At 45.5% G+C, this 17,352-nt stretch overlaps 1 protein-coding gene across 1 annotated transcript in view; it reads left to right on the top strand.

Annotated features, from left to right (window-relative positions):
- The first annotated feature begins 306 nt into the window (after positions 1 to 306).
- LOC142813940 (uncharacterized) overlaps positions 307 to 17,352 on the top strand; it is a 31,418-nt gene continuing 14,372 nt past the window's right edge. Inside the window, exon 1 of the mRNA XM_075891894.1 lies at positions 307 to 448. Coding sequence (XP_075748009.1) covers positions 352 to 448 — 97 coding nt within the window. The 5' untranslated portion in view covers positions 307 to 351. The remainder of the gene's footprint in view (positions 449 to 17,352) is intronic.

Genomic DNA, 17,352 nt, shown 5'->3' with positions numbered 1-17,352 from the left:
CTGTACTTGCTCTGCCCTCACCACGCAGGCCCGGCGTTTTTGGCTAGTTGGCACAAAAACTATTGGCCATATAAGAGAAAAGTTGGAAAGGTGTGGTTTATTCTCCCGCCAGGGCACAGCAGGGTTTCATCGAAAGCAGGTAGCTGATCATACACTCTGGCCTTTGAGACTCAATAAAATTAGCTCAAAGGGGGAAAACCAAACTCGTAATACCAAAACAATATTTCTGTCACTGAGAACTTTCACACCAATGTTCGCGCACCAATTTTAATTCTGTGCTAATTTTTTGCCAGCAGAGACCTGGCCCACAGATTAAAGCACCACTCAAGTCCCCGAAGCGACTACGAGTTGATGAACCTCCAAGGTCCCGAAAAGATCGAACTCTGCTACAGGTTTTCAGGCTGTGGTAGCCACGTTCGACGTAGCGTCGATGAGAACACGAGAGACGGTAAGCAATACGCCCACATATATCAACTTTTGGTAATTCTGTGTGTGTGTGTGTGTGTGTGTGTGTGTGTGTGTGTGTGTGTGTGTGTGTGTGCGTGTGCGTGTGCGTGTGCGTGTGCGTGTGTGTGTGTGTGTGTGTGTGTGTGTGTGTGTGTGAGAGAGATAAAAGCGAACAGAGAGATAAAAGCGAACAGAAAGGCAGAAGGCAGGAAAGGTGCAAGTCAGGGAGTCTAACCAGAATCAAGCATGATTTGCTACCCTGTAGTGTGGGGAAGCGATAAAGGACAGCGAAAAGAGAGACAGATGAGAAGGGAAAAAAGATGCACAGAATCACGAGAGCGCCCTTGGGGGAGCACATCCCCTCTATCTAATCACTCGTTCCTTGGCCAATCCCATAGAGTGGGCAGGTTTGTGAAGATAGATCTGTAATATAAGTACCCGATTATTGTTCCCCAAAGTACCAACAATAGTTCGCAAAAAACTGTCGTGCCTTCTCTTCGAATACTGACACCAAATTGAACGTATAATTATCAGCTCGGAGATTCGTGAACAGTAATAGAGGAACGTGGACAATTCTGCCTGCCAAAATAGCAGGCTTTGTTTTCCTGCAGTGAATAGCTAAGCGAACAATCCACGGATCACTACCTTCATGAAAGTGCAACTGACGCGCAGAATGTTCTACAAGATCTAGAAGGAGTAGTGCAACAAATATGTTTACAATCAGTTTTTATCCATGCTTATTTCACGAATCCAAGTGACAGCCCAACCAGGTTGTCGCCACGTTTGGTCGCTACCTAGCAATGTAACAACAAAAGGAATGAAATCAATTGTACTACTCTGGTCAAGTACCTAAAATGTGTCGCGGAGTCTAACAAAAACATATGAACGAAAAATCTGGCACCAATTTCTTTACATATTTGCCTACAGTCTCACTGCTTTCTTTCTTATGTTTGTTTGTTCATTTTTTAAAACTCGTTCTTTTGTTCTTCAGCCCGGCTCAAATACGCATCGGGAAGTAGTAGAAAGTGAAAGTTTAAAAGAGTTTTTAGTGAGAAAATATTCACCATTCACTGATTACTTTAGCGACTTTTAATTTTATTGCATATATTACTGCATTAATTCTTCGCTCTCATAAAACACAATTCGATTTTTTTTTCTTTTTCTAGCTTGATGACAACTCTTCATCCTGCCAATACCACTCATTTTGAAATTAGCAAGTTTTTTGTGATGTGGGACGGGCTGCACAGAATAACATTCGTGGACGCAATTAAAGTCAGCACCAGATGGTTTGCAATTATCGAGATCCTGTCATGAGATATACGTCTGCCCAAATCAACGCATTCACTTCGAAGAATATTCTGTTGCTAAGTCATGTTGTTTCCTCTAGAAAAACCTATACCTCCCACATTTTGAGTGCAGGGCTACTAAAGTGCTCCACCCTTATTATTATTATTTTTTCGAAAAAGATGAATCAGCAAACTCACTGATGCGTTCAATGTAAGATGAAACAAGTGCAGGCTCTTTCGTTCCCTGCCATCATATCGTTTCTGACTTAACCACCACGTTCTGGCACTTCCACTATACTCCGAAATTTCATCTCCAACGAACAGCGCAGGAGCGGACAACGGACCACGAAGAGAAAAAAGAGAAGCGCTATCTTTTTTTTTTGTCCATCATCCGCTCTTGCGCTGTTTGTTCAATATGAACTACTAACAAGCCAAATTTCAAACCTGGCCTAAATATTAACTCCAAAGGTGTGTGTGTACCAATTTCCAAAGGAAACCTCTGCCCTACACCCTGGTGGACCGGATTTGCTAGAGAAGTGATCCCATTAGAACCATATTTAAGGTGTGCAGATTACATCCAGTCTTTGAAACCACATTCTAATTCTGGCTCCAGGGATAAAGAGAAGGCACACGTTTGGTGCATGCTGTATAGAGAATTTTAACTGTGAAGCTGGTCAGCGAATCGTTTCTCGCGGGTCAATTCAGAAAGCTATCATCATCATAAACGAGTACGTGCCACAGAAACCGGGTTAATCCCCCTACTTACCACTGGTCCACAAAAGACGAAGAAGGTGGCATTTAGGCCTACAGAGTTAGGCCTACAGTTAAGCCTACAACAGTTAGGCCTACAAAAGCAAAGCGATGGCGGGGACCCGAAGACCCCCGAGAAAACACTAAGGAAAGGGGAAGGGCCACGACAGCTAGAAGAGCCCGAAACGATGGGAGGCCTGTGACAACGGCAACGTGCCGGTAGATCTAGAAGATGCGTCAACGCTTGCTTTCAGCGTGAGTTCCTGTCTCGGGAGTGTGGACATCCGTGTCTTGTCTGTGAGTGTTTGACTTGAAGCTCTCTAGGCTCAGAGGGAAGAAAGAAACATCCGAGTATAAACTAGCTGATGTCTAGCAACAAGAAGCAAACTAGAAGCTGCATCACCTAGCTAAGGCCTAGACGGAACCTAGAAGCAACCAGATAATAGTCTTCAGAGTCATCGAGTTCTACAATTTAGCAGCAGAGCAGGAAAGCCGTGCGACAAACAACAAGTTTGTTCATTTGTGCATCCCTTATTTTTGTCATTTTCCTCCACTCAGCACTGATGTAACGGGCCAGACAAGCAACACTGTTCTGCTAGTCTCGAGTTTTATCAATGGCCGATCCACCATCGCTGATTTAACTAATTTGCTAGACCGCGTTTCTTCTCACTAACTGTTTTACGGGGCATCAAGGACCTCGCAAGTGCGTGTTTTATGCTCACATTCCAAGAGCACTGCCTCAAACAAATTCTATAGCAATAAATCCAGCCGGTACTATTAAACTTAATGCAAGCTCAGGGCTTAATCCGCTTTACTGGGCGAAAGATATATTCCTCCCTCTGTAATAAAACACTATCCTAGAATAAATCACGCAACATTTATTTTTAATGAGGGTGGGAACCTGGTAGTCTATTATGTACGAGAGTTACAAATGACTCTTTCTGCGTTTTGTTTTGCCACTGATGAGAAAGGGTGAGATGGAATAGATCGGTGAAAAGGTCACTACAATGCATCCCGTAACGAGCAACAGAATATTTTAGTACGTTACGTAAATACAAAATGGCCCAAACAAGAACTGAAATTAAACTACTTCGTAAGGAGTACAGGATTGATAATATTGTTTAAGGCACAGTTCAAAGAACACACTTCAATGAACTAAACTAGTTTGAGCGAACTTGTGCAAGAGAAGGAAACGGCTATAAGAAAGAATCCGCACTATACTCGGCGACAACTTCTCTTGGCATTGGAGCGAAGGCTACAGAGCTAAATCGTGAACATCCTACCACCAGTGAATGTAGTTCCACAACAGCGCCCGTATTTTCACCATGAACTATAGAAGTTCCCCTTTTCAGTTTCAGTTTCAGTTTAGTTTCAGTTTATTGAGCGTAATTGGGTGAGGAGTATTTTCCACGTGGAGCTATTTGAGACAGGACGCAGCTCCTACCATTAAGATAGTCGTATTTAATTAAATTTATTCATCCTGACTTCCCGTTTTTGAACGCGCGAGAAAGCCCCGCCTTTTTACGTGCATCTCAAACGCTAAGCGGCGTCTGCGTGTACATGAAACGCTGATGGTGTGCCCCCGTCACTTTCCATAGCGTTACGAGACACGCGCCAAATCGGACTACTTCTTGTAGTGCTACATGTGCAGAAGCTCACCCTCCGTAGCTTTCCGTTCAGTGCCAAGAAAATTTGTCGCCGAGTTTACCGAGAGAGCAGTTCTCTTCTTTTTCTTCATAATATTCATCCCTTCTCCATTTCTCCCTTTTCTTGTGCTCTATACGTGAGCCAAGCGCAGCTGCTACACAAGCAAGTGCTCTCCTCCACACGTTTTGTTCGCACGTATGCCGTAGACCATAGACTTTCCTCTAAAACATTGGAGAGAACACCGGTGCAAGTGTTTATGCGAGCTGCAACGCGCGGTGCTTCAGCGAGCATGGAAATGATGGATGGTACACGGATTTGTCTCATCTCCGTTCTTCTGGCTTCGTTTCACTTCGCATGGCTTGGAGTTGCTTTGTCACGAAGCAAAGATGAGCAAGTGGTCAGCAGTTTCCATCTTAAAACATTTTAGACCCACCATTTCAAATCGGATCAAAAAGTTCAGAACCGTCCGTTCTTTTACACGAAACAAAAACAAAACACAGCGATAAACAAAGCCACAAGGGTTTTCGACATTCGCAAGACTATAGGCACGAAGACTGTAGGTAGCTGAACGATCGCCGCGCCAGAGTTCCCTCTAGTTGGTTGGTTGCGAAACTTTATTGAGGTCCTGCAAGGCGCACGTCAGCGCGCAGCGGGCGACTCCCACGTCGGGACCGTTAGGCCAAGTCTATCGGCCGCTCCGCGTCCCTCTAGTTAATTTTAGAAAACCCTATGCCGCAGACAGCATAGGAATTGGCTAATGTGCGTAGTCTGAAATCATCTTGTGTCAGTCGGACCTCCCTTCGGCCAAATTGAGGTTAACGCGCTGTCTTGTTTATGCCACTTCTACGTGAAGCTAAAATCCAAAGTCACGAATTATCGTCGATTTCAAATGACGCTACCGCGTCTCATAAAGTAAACAACGCGGTGAAAATTTTTAAAGTGCAACAGGAAGCTATCTTTGCATGAAGTAACCACTAAAGCTCCCCCGTATTTAGCTTCGAGATGGTGCACCATTTTCGAGAAAAGGTTTGGAGCATATCTCCTCTCATATAAAAAAACAGCCATGAAATGGTAATAACAAGAACACGGCTACTGCTGGATACTTAGCTTTTTCTTTCATTTTGGGGATCGGCCAAGAAAGAAAGCATTTGCGGTGCTCTTAGCCTACGGCATACGACGCTAACCGCCACGACAGACCATTACGTACGTCCCCAAGCACCTTTCCATTCGCGAACACGCCTACACAAAACGATCGCTTGGCTTCGGTGCACTTCTCGCCTACACAGCAAGCTACAAGTCGGCTATACCGCAAAACCTCTGGCCCCCGAGGGCCACAAGTAGAGCGTGAGCCTTGACAAGGTGGGCTAGATCCACGGCTCATTATAAAAGACCACGAGCGTCGCAAAGCTGTCTGCTCCCAGAAAAGAAATAGAAAGGGAGAGAGAATTACAGGTAACCAAGGCTTACGTCACATGGCTCCCGTAAGCCAGCTGTATTGTCCCTCCACCCCCTTTTTCTTTGATCTCTATGGGCTCGAGTTTCGGCATCACACCTTTCATTCGCCCCATTGTGAGGCCGCTCAGCACGACACCCAAACGTTGGTACTGGTGCGTCTGCCAGCACACCCTCCCCTTCGTTCAACAGCAAACAGCGCTCATATCTCGCCCTCTTCCCGTTCTCCCGCTCGTTAATAGTGGACCCACGCATATACTCCAGCGCAAACGATGCACCACGTGTCGTAACGCGTGTAACCCCAATTCTGTTCCTTCCTTTCCGCCCTTCGATCCCTTTGGCGTTCCCCCAACTCCCCATCCCCTCCCTTCCTCCTCGCCTGCGTTTATCTCGTGAAGCCCCAAGCTCACACTGGAAGAGGCTCCCCGCTAAGAAGCCATTTTAATGGCGGCGAATCTCTCGTCTTCTTTCAACACCTTTTTGATCTTTTCCCCCCACCCTCCCCCATTTTTGTCATATGTGGACGCTTTTCTCGGTTTGCTGTCTTCATGCAGGCCCCGTTGTTCTGACCGTCTGGATTTGTCACGTCTTCTTTTCGCGGCCGCCAATCGGTAGCCGGCGGCGACGTCTTTCGCACCTGAGGCCTGCTTTTGTAGCCGCGGCAAAGAAAGTGTTTGTGGCGAGGTTCGAAAAACGACAAATTAGGCAAACGTGCCAATGACATATTGATAAATTCTATTTTTTTTACTTTTTCTGTTTCCTATTTTTTTTCTCTGTATCACGCATCACGGCAAGAGCTTTTGCTGATCGTCGTTCCAATGCTAGCGCCGACCATCACCTATGATTAGCGCTCTCGCTCCATGGGAAGTCCATTGCAGACGCGACTGGCGATATCACTGGTGATACTGCGTACACTCCCATTTAATGAGCACACGTATGAGGACAACTTCATTTTAAAAATCTGGTTTTTAAGTGGGATGTCTCGGGAGGCTATTACACGCCAGAAAGAAATTCGGTTTTGCTGGCCCCAGCCTTACGTAGAGGAGAAAAGGGGGCTACTAGTCAATAGACAATGATTATGATGTTCAGAAGAGTTGCTGATCGGGCGAGTTGGTCATCCATGAACTTCTTAGTGGGGAGCCATCTTCAAGTGTGAGTGCCTACCTATCTGTACGTCTGTGTCGTGTCCCTTTCTTTTATGCACTGCGCTAACAGACGCTACGTTCATGAATGATGATGATGGTGTGTGTGTGTGTGTGTGTGTGTGTGTGTGTGTGTGTGTGTGTGTGTGTGTGTGTGTGTGTGTGTGTGTGTGTGTGTGTTTTGGGGGTAGGAAGTGCTCGCCATCCGCAACTCCTCTTCCAATTAATTTACTTACGGAATGAATTGCAGGCTGTATTTTGTGCCGGACACTCAATATACACTGCTAAAAGGAACCTTGCCTACATGTGTTTTTTTGTTCGGCTCTGCTTGCCACAATCAATGTATAGATCGATCCTCATGCAATCGCTCCCCCCCCCCTCTTCCACGGGGGGCTGGTATTCATTTCATTTCCAAAAGTTTTCCTCTCACACGGTGTGGAAGATAAGCCAACACCTCATACTTCCCTTTTCGAGTGCTGCGTTTGAACCGCTATAAGTTACATATATAATCCACGCGATACGGCCTTGCGCTCTTTACTTTACCAAGAAGAAAATGAACTAACTGAATAATGTGAGTGTCTTTCAGCGCGCAAACACAGCAGTAGCTGGAAGCACGCTTTCGAAAAACAGGTAACTGCAGTTGTGCAGACAGGAGCGTGAAAGAGGTGGTAAAACCCATAAAACGGAGAACACAGGAGAGCCACTGCAGAGAGTCATACAGAAGCACGCAGCGGGCCAGTCAAAATCAATGGAAGCCGCGCGAAAGCAGGTTGCACAGAGTTCGCCGTGTGGCCAGCGAAAAACCAACCTTACTGAAGCCATTCTATCAGTTGTATCCCTCCCCTCACTCTTCAGCCTTAAGCGCCTATGTTTATTTTTTGCTTCGCTGCCACGTAAAGACTCGCACATTATAAAAATGAATCATTCCGCGCGCTCAGCCTAAAAGTTTCATGGCATGGCGTAAATTTCTTCGAGGTTGCGTCGGCGTAAAACTAGGGATTCGCTGGAGCGCCCTAACAGAGCCGTGAAGTCATAACGTCGTCTTATGGCCTCGGATCGCGTCTCAAAAACTGTCCCCCTGAACAAACACTGATAACTGCGTTACATTTGCTGCACAAACAAGCGACCACGCGTGGCAATTCACGAAAAGTAAGCTGCGCAAAAAGTGAACCACAGCGTATATTTCGAAGAAAATCGTATATTGTGCTCAAAGATCTTCGCTTGGTTGTTTTTTAAAAAAAATGCCTTTGATTTTGACATCTACGTGTGTTATGCCCTAAAAGTACTTTCTGCAGTCAAACGTACGTGGTTTATGTTCAGTTTTACCCTTTCAATGTGCTACGCTGAGTGCATCCGTCATGGTAGGCACACAGCTTCAGCAAGTTCTGCCAGAGATTCTACGTAACAGGAAGAGAGAGAGAAAAAGAATAATTGAGAGAAAGGCAGGAAGGTCATCCACAATCGTAGCATACGGTTTGCTACCCTGCACTGAGGGGAGGTGGGGAAAAGACGAGAAGAAAAGCGAAGAGAAAAGTAGACGCGCGAAGAAAAAAAATAGGGCGGTTGCTATAGCTTTTTTAGTAGGCCACTACGACGCAAAAAGTTTATTAAGGCTTTGACTCATTTTCTGTGCGAAAATGGATCGTGACGGCATTCGGGCACTGACTGTTCTGATTAAGGTTTGTCATGAATGTAGGCTATAACGCAGCTAGCGGCATTCTGTGCACACTCTATAGCGAGGGCAGTGGCACAGAACGTGTCACTGCCCTCGCTGCCGCTGCTGCAATGATCGCAAACGGCGCTGTCTTCCTTGCCGATTTGGAGGGCAAAAAATTTGGTGTAAGCGACACCAAGCCACATTCTGCAAAGCACCGTTGTCTCAAGTCGAGAGGTTCTGGACGGATGCCGAAGTCGACGAGTCGGGCCCAGCCTATGCAGTCGCGTGTGCCGTAAACTTGCTCTATTTCACAGGGATTTGACGTCTTCGTAAGCAATCTGTCGTATTTTCATGGCAGCGTCAGTTCTTGAGAATGGATAGATTCTTCTACACCATGTTCGTGTACCGATAGTCGGCATGTTCGTAGGCCGCAAGGACTGGCAGGAAGGTGCTGAGAAGTTATGGTAACGGATATTAATCATCATGCATTTGAACCAAAAAGTACTCTCTATTGTATCAAATCAAACATCGAACGGTGTCACATTTTCAAATTTCCGCGAAAGATTGAATTCAATGCAAGCCTCTACTTTCCATGACGTAATTAGCTCGAAGCCTGGCGTAGTTTATTGAGATTTCTGTGATATATTGAACTCCTAGTGAACCAGGAGGACCTAAGAAACATGAAAAGCTGCTACCTTTTTTTCTTCAGTTCCGCAAAAAACTAAGGCTTATGTAAACCAATATGTGTTCATTAAAGGATCTCAGGCACACGAGTGTCTGGCACCTTTTATCCACGTTTCTGCGATACACGTTGCCAACATATCCACGAGACATTGAACAAGATGTTAACAACAAGGTATCAAAGTACATCACGTGCATTAAAACCCAACTCCTGTTCTCCCCACTTCTGCGAAAGACTCAGCTGTACGCGCACGCCAGAGTTTTAGAGTTCTTTGGAAAACCCTGGAAACAGCGCATACATATGTAATCTGGTGCATTCGGCTGCCTTTTCTACTATGGTAATTGACGAACATATGGTGCTACGTTTTAGTGACCTGGAATAAATCGCTGAACCTGAATGTGACCTGAATGGATCACAGGCGCCCCGTGACCTTGAGCCCTTTTTGATTTTTTTTTCTTCAGATGCGCGGCTTATTCAGTGTGATGGTGCGCGCAAGCGTGGACAAGTAGCGGCTTCTCGCGGCGATTTTTGTAACGAGCGAGCGCACCATGTTGAAATCAGCCAATGGCTGATAGAAGGGTAATTCACGAGTGATTTTTGGATATATATCGTGATTTCTCGGGAGAAGAGAAAGCAACTTTTAGCTGACTTTGATAATTTATTGTGAATTCTGGGCCACGTGCTGTGCTATAATATTTGACTCGCGTGCTGTCGGAAGCCTCTACTACCAATCGGCAGCGTTTTCTGACGATGCTTAAAATGTGTTGCAGGGCCCCTTTAAATCGTTTCAACTTTTAGGGCAATCTACGAGGATGTTGAGGCAAGTTTATGAGATTCATCTGCAGTAACTATTATTGGTAGCTTAGGAGTGACTCAAAAGGGCCTCGATTTTCTGGTTGGTGAAATTTAGAGCTATAACTGCTTTTTCCGCAACACCGGATTGGCTACCATAGACAATGGTTAAGCAATATCGATGGCCGCAGGCATTTTAGTTTCACATAATACTATTATTTGGCTGCTAGTTCTTTTTTCAAAACCACCTTCGATGTGGCTTCGATTCAGTTATCGCGATGCGCCAGACCACCGCCAAGAGTTGGAACGAGATGTACATAACCCGGAACCATGGCAAAACTATAAGAACAAGGCAGCTCACAATATGGCTTGATGATTTATCGGCCGAGCCGCGAAGTATGACTCGAGCCCGGAACGCAAAGAGGAAGCTCTTATCAGCTAGCAGAATATCGCGCAGTACTCTTTAACTAGCTAGACAATCGTTACCACTATACGTCACCAAGGTTTTACGAAAGCTGAAGAGGTTAGATGGAGACAACTCCAAACGAATAGTCTCCCAAACTTGGTCAGAATGTACCACATCAACCCGGTGCAAGTAAAATCCGGTTGCTGAAGGTGTAGACGGAGAGGCACAATAGAACACATCTTTTTCTACTGCCCGCAGACCCACCACCCATTGAACTTTGAAAGCTTGTAGGTTCGCAAATGTGGGAGACCCTGCTTTCCTCTGCTCCGGGCGTGCAAGACCGAATAACATCAACAACTAAGTAGGCGACCTTCAGCGTCAACTGAGGACTATCTAGTGGGCTCGCTGGAGTCATCACTCCTTGCACCAATAATGAAGTTTTACGATGGACCGACTCGCAACTAATTATGCAACTTACTATGCGGAAATAAAGGACGTGGTGCTGATACTAAACCACACAGTAGCGTTATGGTTATCCTAGTTGCGCCACTCGAATTTGTGCATCCTTTGTTCCATAAGTTACATAGGCCTAAACTACGCTAAAGACAGGTATAGGAAGGTCGGGACAGGGTTGCATCTTGGCATCAATCTTAACACACGTTGGCTCTCCTTGATGGCATCGCGCACTGATCAGCTATCGGCCGCTGCTCTGTCTACATTAGAGCCGTGGGTATTAAAGCCGCAGTCGACGGCCCAACTTAGCAAACGCAGCCGCTTCAGCAATCAAAGCACTCTACTGTATAATACGCTTTCGACCAAGCTGTTCTTGAAGAGAGAAACAGAAAATGGCCGAGGCAGGGGTGGTTGGCAACACAATTTTGCTTTGCAGTGCTCGCCATTCGACATCAAGCTTTTTGATTGCGACGAGCTTCCAGCCCATCCAAGTGGCCTCCGTTGGCTACACTTCATCGCTCTCATAGTTTTTTTTTTCTTCCGAGCCCTCGTCACGCACATTTGATGCGTCCAGTTCGCTGAGAGTCTATAGCACGCGGCAAGCAACAGGCGATGAAAAGATCTGATCGCACTATACCTTCCCTCTTTTTCTCGGCGCGTTGGCGATTTCTGGCCAGACGGGTAGCTAAGGTCGTTTCATTTTCCCTGCTCACGCCCTCAGCAAGGCACCGTGTACGAGAGGGACGCGGGGGTTTGGGTCGCAGAAGACCGCCGTTTCTGAACGATTCACCCGCGCCTCCTCGGTCCCAAAGCGAGCCTGTTCTTTTTTTCTCCTGGAATCATTGAGTGGGGTGATGATCTCCTTTATGAGATTTTGTCGGGGCAACGGGTCTCCAGACGAGACACTCCGGCTTACCTCTCTCTGAAAGCTGATTAGCTCCTCAGGGTTGAGCATGCATTTTACATGAGGGGCTTGCTACGGCTGATGCTGCTTCTACTGGACAGAGGTCAAGATTCAAAGGCCGAGCCCAAAGTGAGCCGATACACAAACGTACGTCGTGCACCGCTCAGTGGCGGGCCGGCCGCGTGGTGGGTCGTGCGTGGTGAGAGAAAGAGAGGCCTGTAGTTAGGGAATTCATTAATGGATTTTTGGTTCCTATACTGCACAGCGCGCGGCCTGCTGTGCCGCTGCGTTGCTTCTTTTTGCTCGTTAGGCCGCATTCATTTTCTGCCTCGCTTCGGCGACAAAGAAATGAGCGCCGCAGTCGCAGTTGCTTCTGAGCTTCGTCTGTGAAATCAATGTCCCGACCAAAGCCGTTACTTCTCAGAGCGTATGCTTCGTTCATTCTTCAGTGCCCTTGATGTCCCGTTCAAACTTTCTATAGGCGGAACAGACAGTGTTGCCCGAAAGAAGTTCAAAATCCAGCATTCATGCTTGACCGCACAGAAAATGAACCAAGCACGCGACCTTGGAAATAGGCACTCCTAACTGAAAGTATGGGTTACCGGTTGCATAGGCGAGTTACACTGCTTCCAAAGAACAAGCTGAAAACATGAACAAGTTTGCGGCAACGCGAGACAGGAGGCTGCACCAAATCGTCAGGAGAAATCACTTTTCTTTTTTTTTTCTAGTTAAAATCTATTGTGAAAAGCAAGGCTTAGTGAACGGAGATAAAGAGCTACCGCTGAAATAAAGGGATATGTCATATTGAGGACATTCAACTTAATCTTGCTATGTAAATAGAAACAAAACTGAGAAAACATGAGAAAAAAGAGATTAGCAATACCAGAAATTTTGATATTGTCATTTGATTTATAAATGGGGTCTAACGTCCCGAACCCCCCTACGATTATGAAAGACGCCGTAGTCGAGGACTCCGGCAATTTCGACCATCTGAGGTTCTTTACCTTGCACCCGAATCTGAGCACACGGTCCGGCAGCATTTCCACCTCCATCAAAGTAAATTGTTCAGACGTTGGCCACATCACCCTCGCGCGACTGCACAATGTATTCACTGACAAAACAACCATATTGTATCAATGGTCATGTAGAAATGCGAGGCACGCCACAGGCTCAGCATAGAAATGCTCAGCGTGGTGCCACTTTCCAACAATAAAGTGAGACATAACTTCCGTCTCAAAAGGGGAACATCGTGTAACTCTATTTCACATCGAGGAATGCGCGCGAAGTGTTCCAAGTACTTCGGAGTGATTCTAACACTTTACACACAAACTAACGAATGAGTACACGAAAGAAGTCACGTTCTTTTGCGTTCATTTCTCACATACGAGGCAAACACGTCTCTTGGGCAAGTAGAAAGATAGAAACGAAACAAGTACGACTGCTTTCTTTTTTTTTATTTTTTTACAAGGCGATGGGCGTTTTTATTCTGCCATACGTATATGGTGTCTTTCCAACGCATCATCATGTAAAATCGTTCAAGGAGTCTGTATAAAAGCAACTCATCGCATTTGAAATCGCGTTCCCCTGCAATCCTCATGCTTGTCCTCAAAGTCAACACCACTGGACCTTCGACACGGCAGAATATGCTCGGTGCCCATGACGTCAGTATGTGGGATCATGTTTTATGAGAAACCACGAGACTCGGGACCGAAAATCAATTAGCGCCGAAAAAAAAACGCCTGAACTGGAATGTTTCCTGCGGCGGTCGATCGCGAAGTCACCAATGGGAATTTCTTCGCCGAGAAAAAGAAACAAATAAAATTGGACGGAGTCAGAAGACCAAAAAGCGCGCTGATGCGTCCGCGGCGGCATCTTTAAAATGTGTGCGCCACCGGCATCGTCAAATCACTGGGATCAACTCTCGTCACGTCTTCCTTGCATTTAAACTTGGAAGACACGAAGTCGAGCAGCGGGGTCCGGAGAAGCCTGCGGGTCGGCGTGTATGTGATGCTGCGTGGCTGTCCGAAATTCAGCTGCGCCCCTAGCAATTCCGAGCGTGTTGTTTCAAACTGTTCGCACACCTAACAGGGATACGTTTTCTTAGTAGTGGCACGAGTGTTTTTATCGCTGTTGTTCGGTTAGGGACGAAGCGCAGCATTGGAAACACTGTTTGCACCTCGGAGCGGACACACTCTTATATATATATATATATATATATATATATATATATATATATATATATATATATATATATATATATATATATATATATATATATATATATATATATATATATATATATATATATATATATATATATATATATATATATATACCAGAAATGCACACACACAAAACAGGTGAGATATAGAGTGAAGGATTTCGGATTCATCTTTAATGAATCCGAAATCCTGAAGAGAGCATCTAAAACAACAAAAGAAGAAAACAAAGAAATTTTGCAAATGTTGGAGGTGTTCGCACTGGAAACTTCTTTAGTATTCCTCGTAACTTTCTTTTTTCTTTGTTCATATTTACCCTTTCTCACATCTTTAAGTGTAAGTAAAAACAGCGCAAAAATATAGACAAGGACAGAGTAAGAGACGACACCGCGCTGATGTCCTTGTCTATATTTTCGCTCTGTTTTTACTTCCCAAGTATGAACCACCAACTAGCCCAACTTTCGCTATTATTTAAGTGTAAGGTAGCAGACCCACCATTGCGTTAGTTCACATTTATGTACTTTCATATCGTCTCTCTCTCTGTCACTCTGTTTACAAGAGTTGCGTGCTGCACCTGTGTTGCATCTTTATGCTTGCCACAGTCCGAATAATCAGGCTTTACTTAAATAGAGTGCCTCGTTTTATACATACAAAATTTTTACTTGTGAAAGTGTATCGTTTTCGTTTTACTACCATTTGCATTTAGGCATTACGAAGGGCTGAGCCATAACTCCTTATACTCACCGTCATTATGCTCACAATAATTATCCACAGTATCAACATAATTGGCAGCTACGTATTTGCACGTGAATTTTTTTACAGAAGCATGGTGGGTAGGTCGCTGCTCCGCAAAATAGTGAGTTGCCAGTCGTCGGCGTTACCTCCCAACAGTATTTCCAGTAGGCGTCCCAAGGGCGTTTACAACCATTACAACCATACAGTTTTCTAAATACACGCTAGAGGGAGCTCTGGCGCTGGCATAGACGATGTTTAAACGATGTCCTAAATGAAGATGCAGCAGGACTAGCAGCCACACTGGCGAAAGGCGTCGATGACATGCGCGCCACTTCTCCTAAGGTACAGGTAGTGCTATGCACGATACCGGAGGTACCGGTGCGTGATAGCAACCTGCAAAGAGCGATGGTCAACGCAAACCAAGAGATATGGCGGATGAGTCGAGAGAAAGGTTTTGAGGTGGTGGAAATAAACAGACAGGTGCATAGGTGGGGGGGGGGGGGGTTTCAACGAGACAGAATTCACTTCGATGGGCGGCTAGGTCATGAGGTGGGTTGGCGACTTGCAGGACGCGCAGCAGCTTTTTTGGGGGGCAAGCGAGCCCTTCGGGGTGCAGGATAGCTAGTAACGAGGAAAACAATCAGGGAGACTCTTAGACAGGTGGTATAGACAGATACGATTCCAAAGTGGCACCAATATCTAAGATAGGTAGAGTCCGGGGCATAAATAGACGTAGCCACGAGCGCCGAGCCAATTCAGACAGGGTATATTAACATGCAGGGTGGTAGGAACAGGCTGAAGTGGGAAGAGATAGAAGAACAGCTAAGGGAAGAGAGGCCGATGGTATACGGTTTTGTAGAAAACATCTCAGGGACATGGAACAACCTCCGAACAATCCGGACTACGCGTGTGAATATTGTAATAGAACAGAAGGCAGCAGAAAGTGGGGTGGTATTGGGGCATTCATTCGTAAAAGTACAGACTGACAAAGGGTCAAGGAGGAGTGCAAGGAACATTTATGGCTAAAAGGGAAAGTGGCAGGTCAAATGACACTCCTTGGTTTCGTTTACTTGTGGACGGGAGCAAAGGCCAGAGAGGAAAACCAGGCAATGGTAGAGTGTATATCAAAGGACATTCAGCAGTTAGGAAGAGAGAGCGAGATAATTATACTAGGAAACATGAATGCGCACATAGAAGATATAGATGGGTATACCAACCCGAAAGGCAAAATGATCATGGATATGTGTGAAAGGCTTGATTTGATTATTTGCAACAGTACCGATAAGTGTGAAGGGCAAATAACATGGGAGGTAGGAAGGCTTCAGTCAACGATAGATTATGCACTGATGTCACATATGATGTATGATAAGCTCAGGGGAATGCACATAGATGAAGGTGGCTCCAGAAGTCTGGGTAGCGATCACAAACGTATCAAGCTAAGTTTTGGAAGAGCAGTGAAAGTGGGAAGGAGACAAGATGAGCAACTACAGGAAAATTTTTATCCAGAAAGGCAAATTGAAATAGCCACTAAACAAACTGAGAAAGTAATCACGGAGGATAATAAGACAGTGCGGACATACACGAATCTAATTAGACTCTTTGAGCTAGAGCTTGCTAAGACGCGTGACAAGTCACCCCGAAAAAGAAGACACAAACCCAAAATTTGGTGGGATGAGGAAGTTAAGAGAGCCATAGCAAAACGTCAGGAAACCTCTAGGGAACAGAGACATGCTAAGCAGCGGGGTGAACCGACAGATGATGTTGAAAGAAAATGGGCAACCTTTCTAAGCTGTAGAAGCGATGCATCCCTTCTGATCAATGAAAAGATTAGAAGGAAGGGAGCTCAGTGGCTGGCAGAAGTACATAAAAAAGATAGAAAGGCAGCTGCGAAATTTCGGAACCATCTAAACTCCCTAAGAAATGAGACGAGCCTAGAGCTGAGTTTTATAACCACAGCCCAAGGTGGTAGGCTAGAAGGGGACGAAGCTATTGAATATATAAGAACAAGGGTGACAGAAAAACTTCAACAAAGAAGTACTTTATGCACCACAATAGACAAGGACGAATCAAGTGGTGCAATGGCTCCATTTTCACAACAAGAGTGGGAAAGGGCTGAGAAAAGGGTTCCTAGTAGTACATCAACAGGCCCAGATGGCATTCCAATTAGGCTGATAAAGACATTAGGTCCGAAGTCTAAGCAGGCTTTGAGAGAGGCAGTGAGCACAATAATAATCGATGGTGAAGTTCTCAATGGATGGAAACTTAGCAGGATGAGCATGATCTATAAAGGAAAGGGGGACAAAGCTGACATAAACAACTACCGTCCTATAACAGTGACATCAGTGGTCTACAGGCTGACGATGCAGATTATAAAGGAAAGACTGCAGGCGTGGATAGAGGATGAGGGTGTGCTGGGGGAACTGCAGAATGGGTTTCGGAAACACTGGAGGTTGGAAGACAATCTGTTCTCACTGACGCAGTGCATCGAAATAGCAGAAAAGGAACTGTGGCTAGCATTTTTGGATATCAAGGGAGCGTACGATAGCATGGTTCAAGAGGAACTGTGGGGAATACTGGACACACTAGGCGTGGAACATGTAGTCACTAATCTTTTAAAGGGTATCTATAAAGGTAACAAGGTAGTTATAAAGTGGGAAAAACAGGTATCCAAGCCTGCAGAGGTAAAACGGGGGCTCAGGCAGGGGTGCCCCCTGTCACCCTTATTATTCATGATGTACCTACAAGGATTAGAGGCAAAATTAGAGGGAAGTGGACTGGGC

Source organism: Rhipicephalus microplus, chromosome 4, assembly GCF_043290135.1.
Source record: "Rhipicephalus microplus isolate Deutch F79 chromosome 4, USDA_Rmic, whole genome shotgun sequence".
Lineage (NCBI taxonomy): Eukaryota > Metazoa > Arthropoda > Arachnida > Ixodida > Ixodidae > Rhipicephalus > Rhipicephalus microplus.
The sequence above is the reverse complement of the archived record's forward strand: the minus strand, read 5'-3'. Positions and strand labels throughout refer to the sequence as shown.